Source organism: Polyodon spathula, chromosome 16, assembly GCF_017654505.1.
Source record: "Polyodon spathula isolate WHYD16114869_AA chromosome 16, ASM1765450v1, whole genome shotgun sequence".
Classification (NCBI taxonomy): domain Eukaryota; kingdom Metazoa; phylum Chordata; class Actinopteri; order Acipenseriformes; family Polyodontidae; genus Polyodon; species Polyodon spathula.
The window spans coordinates 8,812,204-8,818,674 of record NC_054549.1 but is presented as its reverse complement, the minus strand read 5'-3'; the positions used below and the strand labels follow the sequence as shown (position 1 = coordinate 8,818,674).

The 6,471-nt window shown below is 41.4% G+C and overlaps 1 protein-coding gene across 1 annotated transcript; it reads right to left on the bottom strand.

Moving 5' to 3' along the window:
* Window positions 1-1,783: 1,783 nt before the first annotated feature.
* Window positions 1,784-6,238, bottom strand: LOC121328916 (espin-like). Its single transcript, XM_041274061.1, has 2 exons — window positions 5,857-6,238; window positions 1,784-1,981 (listed from the first exon to the last, which is right to left on the bottom strand). Exons 1-2 carry the CDS (start codon window positions 6,148-6,150, stop codon window positions 1,784-1,786), a joined length of 492 nt encoding a protein of 163 aa, XP_041129995.1. The 5' UTR covers window positions 6,151-6,238.
* Between the last annotated feature and the right edge of the window lie 233 nt (window positions 6,239-6,471).

The following is a 6,471-nucleotide window of genomic DNA, read 5'->3' as shown; positions in this document are numbered from 1 at the left end:
TTCGGCAAACAAGCCCAGCACACAGAGGGCACACAAACGCACAACACGCACACAGCACAGCACAGCACAGCACAACAATGCAGAATGCAGCTTTGAAAAGACAGTATGTTTTGTCACTGCACATTTTCTCAAAGGTGGGATTGAGAGTGCACCAAGTGCGGATAACAATCGTCATGTGCGTCCTAGGACTCCTGAGTTCGCTATTCTCGAAGTGTTAATCCCCTCCACCCGTATTGCGAACGTGATCTGGCCCGGTTTACTCCTGTTAGTCGCGTGTGTCAGTTTCGTGTCTGTGCTCGTGTCCTGACCACGGTCACGTCGAAACTTTTGGCTCTCGTCATAGCAACTGGGGTAATGTGGAACTAGAGCAGTGAAGTATACAGACTATACTCTACAACATCTGGCCCCAGGGTTATCAGTACATCAGAGGTGAAAAATATCACTGCAGGGACTCACAGTGAGTCAATATTAGCCCTAATAATGCTGTCAATACAGAAGATAACACAGGGGCCCCCATGGGTGTACAGTCACAATCAAACACAAATATTTATATTCAGGCTGATCATTCTATCTTCCCTGACTATGCCTGGGAACAAAATTCCCAGTGCATCAGTACTTCTGCAGTAATCCTGCAGGACTTAGCGATAGCACGGCCTAGCAAAGGAGGAGAGGTTTTAAATAACTCTGTCTCGCTTTCTGTTTGTGAAACCTATGCTGCCTGGACTTGACACCAGCCAAGACCTAGTGCTTGAGTCACGTGCTTATCGGAGACTTCGACTTCTCGGCTATCGGTGATGTGGGGTCTTGCACCACTGTGGATACGTTAAGCTCGGACGTCTCACTGAGCACGATTGTGGTTAGGTGGGGTTTATTGTCACGAGTCCCTCCAACGTCATTGACAGGCACGGACGTGGCACTAAGTCCCCTAAATTAGTTCGTTGCGTCCAAATATGCGTACTTTAGATGATCCCAAGAAGTACCCCACATGTCGATAATTGGTTTGGGTGGTATAGAAAAATAACACCTATTAGATAAAGAGACTATAAAGAATAGTTTTTGTTTAAGGGCGTGACAGAATCTCCAAAAAAAAAAAATTTCGTAGATTGTGCGAAGACAAACAATTTTTGTCTTACCACCCTACTTAAATCAAACTATTCTGGAGCAAAAGAACTCCCAACACATAAAGCAAAAAAACTATGCATCCCTGACCACAATTCACTTCCTGACTGGCAATGGAATAGTGTTGCTACCATGTATTCCATTACACTTTCTTCCCAGATTACATATACAGAGGGCACACAACAGTACCTACTAGGACCTGATCTGCAAAAGGCTTATTTAAAAAATAAAAAATAAATAAATACCAACCTGTGTTATTGTTCCACGTACTGTAGGTGCGTTTTGCAAAATAACAAAATTCTGATTCTCAATATTTGCATCAATTTTGACTCTCCAAAAAATGTCCGTACAAGAACGGACATGGGTGATGTTCGTTACAGTGCAGCTAAACACTTCAGGATGATGCATCTTTTAAGCAGGGCTAACACCTTGGTTTTTAAATCTGAGAAACTCACAAAGTTCTGCCAAGGCAGCCTGAACTAACTTGGCCTCTCTTGAGGTGGTATCGGGGACATGGATTGAATCAACAAAATAAATCAACAGTTTAACAATGAAGCATGCCTTTGAGCCAGTGTCAGATTCAACTGTGCCATTATATATGCAGCTTTTCAGCTGACCATATTTTGGCACTAAAATATTTTGCCGAAGCACGGTCCTCCCTTCCTTACCTCGGGCTGTGCCCCAGAAGCAGTCGTAGCGAGGGGAGGTCTCCTTTGGCCGCTGCGTAGTGGACAGGAAGGGCTCCTGTGTCCGTGGCTACCCTGGGGTCCCCTTCTCCGCCCTTCAGGAGCCAGTCTGTGATCTCATGGTGGCCAAACCGAGCCGCGAGGTGTAGCACGGTGGCCCCGGAGCTGTCTCGGTCCTGCCGAACAGAAAAAAAAAAAATTTAAAATTAAAACTGGTGATCAGAACCAGCCTGGATCCTCTTCAGATTTATAATTTAATCTGCAATCTGTACCATACTAAAAATGTCAGGTTTTATACTTAAAATCGAATTATAATAAAAAATATATAGCCATACACAGATATGTACATATAGCGCTGTAAATGTTTTACACATGTCTTCGTAGGGTTATGATATTGATGACATCTACAGCAGCTGCCAGTCTGCATTGCATTAGGTCAACGTGGTTTAGATTACAGATCAATTCAAATGACCAGGGTTCAGATTAGAAAGAATCTACTGTGCAGTTGAACCTGGTCAACTAAGGGCCAATCTAAAGGTATTGTCATACTACATTTACAGAGTGTGCTCACTTCATTAGGACCTAATAGGGCAATGTTTTGTGAAAGAGATGAACCCATTAGACACATCACGTTGGCTGTAAGATGTACAGAACAACAGGTTTGTGTGATTTTTTTTCTCATCTGTATCTCAGACTTTTGGGGATTTGTAGAAACTGAGGTAGCAGAGTAACCCAATGTTAGGAAAGACATCCAAATGCATTCTTTTTTGTGCATTGTAAACATTACGAACTATCTGCACTTATGCACTCAGACGAATGCATGCAAAGGCTAAATAAAAGCATGCTTTGGGCTTGTCCAGTTTGCATTGCATCAAGTGACTGCGCTGTGACTGTGCTGCAGGCACTGCAATGAGTGCTCTGCATGCTCGGCTTTCAAGGATGCTCTTATTAACACCTATTAATGATGACGTGTTAACATCTGAGTAGAATTAAAACACGTGCCACTTCAATTAGATTCACGGCTCAGTGACACAGCAGGCATTGGGACTGCTAGCAGCCCAAATTAATAATCTCAATTCAAGATGGAGGCTTGGTTTCTCAAATGATAAAATGTAGACAGATGCAAAATCATCAGCAGAAAAAACTAAAACCTTTATAGTTCTATATATATATCTATGTATATATATATGTCTATAATATTATCTATATAATATGAGAGAGTGAATTGTATTATTTACCAAGAACTCCACCCATGTTTATTCTGTGATTCCATTCCAAGCCAAGTAAGTCCAATACCCCCTGCCATCTGTAGTTTTAGAACCCTTTTTTTAGACTGCATTGGCGAAACATATATGACAGCTTAATAAGATTGCACAACAACATAGTCTTAGATAAACCATAACTCTGACGCAACATTTTATTCATTCCCTATAAGAATAACACTTAACAACACACTGGCCCCCCCACCCCCCCCCCCCCCCCCCCCCCCCCCCCTTTAAACTGTCTGTTGCGACAACACTGCACACCAACCAAAGGGCTCAGTGCTGTTAGCAACCTTTGTAATCGTAAAGCGAGAATAAAACAATAAAACAATTTCGATCAGGTGCAGCAGAGAGGTGACAATGGGAGTGGCTGATGGAACAGAAGGAGGTGATGGTCCACAGTAAAAGCACCGCTATCCTTACATGCCACGCCTTACTCTGGTACCCACCGTCTTACTTGTTTGCGCTCATTGTGCTAGCATGTCTGCCTAATCTCCTTGTCTATAAATAGCCTCCCTTCCAGATCCCCAGTAATGCATTTAACGCTCTTAAAGCATCAGGCACATTCGTTTTCTCAACCCAGGCTGGCCAACCCATTGCGGCACCTATACGTTTTTTTGTGTTGTTATTGTTTTATTACTGGCTATATCATTTACAGCTTAAGCCAGCAATGTTTGCTGTGGAATTCTTCTGAAGCAAGAATCAGCTGCTCTAAATGCGTTGTCAGTTAGTGTCAGGGTCACGAAAATACACAGTTGCAAATCAAAGAGAATATAAAGGCTGCAAGGTTGAAAGAAGGCATTCAGTTTCGTTTTTTAAAGCTGGGAACTAACTTTTTTTTTTTTTAAAAGACAGACAAGAGAACTGAAGCGATTGCTCAGAACTAACCTGCTTTTTTAGTAATCTGTGCCTATCTTTGCAACAGATTAGCTGCTTCACAGAAAAACACTTGTTGGCTTTAATAAAAAATGCTACCCTATTGACTATAATTAGAGCAGCAGGTAAACAAACCGCATATATCATGCAAAAAGATTAAAAACACTAAGTATGCAAAATAACATTGTAATGATGTGTAAGTACACATGTGTTTACTAAGAAACTACTATGTAAATACACAGGAATTAGAGATACTTAATGTGCTACCAGTTTCTTGTAGTATTTCTGTATTACATTACTGCAGGGTGGTTTTGATAACACAATGTACTCGGAATATATCAAAACACACAAAATAAAGATATGCATCCCATTGTATTCATTTTAACAGCTTCGACGGCTGTTTTAAATGATCTGAACTTCTGGTTCTAAATACTGCCACACTTTGCATCTCTATTAATCCTGCTGTTGTTTTCTCCCAGGGGTGAGTTGTTGACTCTCTTAGCAATTTAGCAACAGATATTCTGGTATATAAATGATGGGTGTCGGTATTTAAATCAGACACAGTTACAGCAATGCTGTGCAAACAGGCCACCAGTACAGCATTTGCCAGTGATACATTCTATAGCAATTGCTGTGGGCTTCCCAACTATAAGCAAATAATGATCACCTGTGCTCCTGTGCAGCATGCAGTGCTGTGATGGGCAGTAGAGTGCCTTCAGCATTACATTGATGAAGACATTGACCAGAGAGTGTATAAACATGACTTAGTTTGTTGGAAGTTTTTAAGGTCTTCATTCAAAACGATTGTGCTGCCCATGCCTTGCTAGAAGTTGCGAAGGTCCAGAACCAATTTACTGATCTTTTGTTTAAATACTGAAGCCCTAATATTAAAAGCAGCAGTGCATTTGCAATTGATTTTAAGTTTGATCCTGGATAAATAATTGCAGGTATTATGTGCTGCTTCCAAAGACAAAGACCCTGTTTTTATTGTATCCCCCAACCCAGTTTAGACCCATTTATTCAGTTCATTTTAGCACACATTCTTTCTAAATCCCCCTCCCCAACAACATGTATTTATTCCAGTAAGGAACCTGCAGTTGTTAAAAAGCATGCACAGATTAATATGACAGAGTTTGGATTAGACCTTTCAGTCCCTGTGTGTGTCACAATCCTAAATAGCATTGGCATACCTTACGCTGTCATGCTGCTTGTACCAACGGGGAACGGTTAATCAAGGTCTTCACATGTCAAAGTGCAATCTGCATCATTTCTGTGAAAGGGAATCCAAGCTGCCTTGTATCACTGTAGCTGCCTTTGTGCTACCAGTGACCCCTGTTGCAGTACCATTGCACTGACACTGCAGTGCAAACTGGGCACTGGGTGCCCTACTCAATCTGAACTGGTAACCCTTTTTCTACTGGTGTCCTCATGCTCTACTGCACGCCTCTTTGAGGCTTCAAAGCATGGAACTTCTGTTTGGACTCAGTGTGCAGTGATGATGACAGGACATATGCTAAGATTTCAGCAAAGCTGCAACAATTTGGACAAGCACCAAATGTGATTAGAAGCTATCAGCTAAATCTGAAGGCAAATTCAAAAGATAAATAATAAATTAATAAAACAAAAACTATTGAATGCATGCCCCTTTTTGTCCTAATGTATTAATTTGCAATATAGTATATTAACCCAGTTAAATTAAATACTATTCACATACACTTCCAAACCAGAAATCAAAGTAGTAATAATAATAATAATAATAATAATAATAATAATAATAATAATAGGGAACCATAAAGTGAAATTATATTAAGGACGCTCAGGGAGACTTTTCCAAGTATGTCCTAAGAATGTGCAGCAACAGCAGCCTGCAACAAAAGTTTAATTTATTAATTATTTATAAATAAAATATTTACCTCCGTTCCACAACCTCCACGGGTGACAAGCCACTGCAGGCATGCTAGGTTGCCGGTGGCAGCGGCGTCGTGCGCCGGACTCGCTCCGTTCCTGGCGTGGCTGTTCCCGGGCAGACCGGCATCCTCCACCAGGTAACGGAGACAGGTAAGCTTCCCTGCTCGGGCGGCGTGGTGCACCGGAGAAGCCCCGAGAGCGTCCTTGATGCCGGCGTGCAGAACCTTCTCAGCGAACAACACTTTCAAGGTGTCCACGTCTCCCTGTCTTGCGGCAAGCAGAGCCCGTTCCGCCACCATACTGCCACTGTCGCCTTCCTAGACTGCTTGGGTATTGCAATTCAGCATGCATGAGCTGTCCCCAGACTTCAGCATCCAACACCGTACTGTCCTGTGGATGTTATTATTATTATTATTATTATTATTATTATTATTATTATTATTATTATTAGTTTTCTATTGAACTTTCAATATTGTATTTGCTTTTTTGTACTATCATATTAATTTCAGTTACATCAATATTGTCCCCACATCCCGACATTGTTATTTTCTAACGTTAAAGCTTTATAATATTCATGTTATCTGACACCTAGTTGATTATTTCCGAGGCAGATTAATAAC

Bases quoted from the DNA above. Each gene is read 5' to 3' on its own strand.
- LOC121328916 (XM_041274061.1), bottom strand. From the start codon at position 6,150: ATGGTGGCGGAACGGGCTCTGCTTGCCGCAAGACAGGGAGACGTGGAC. The intron at 1,982-5,856 runs GTAAATATTTTA...TCTGTTCGGCAG, and splicing joins GTGGAGGTTGTGGAACGGAG to GACCGAGACAGCTCCGGGGC.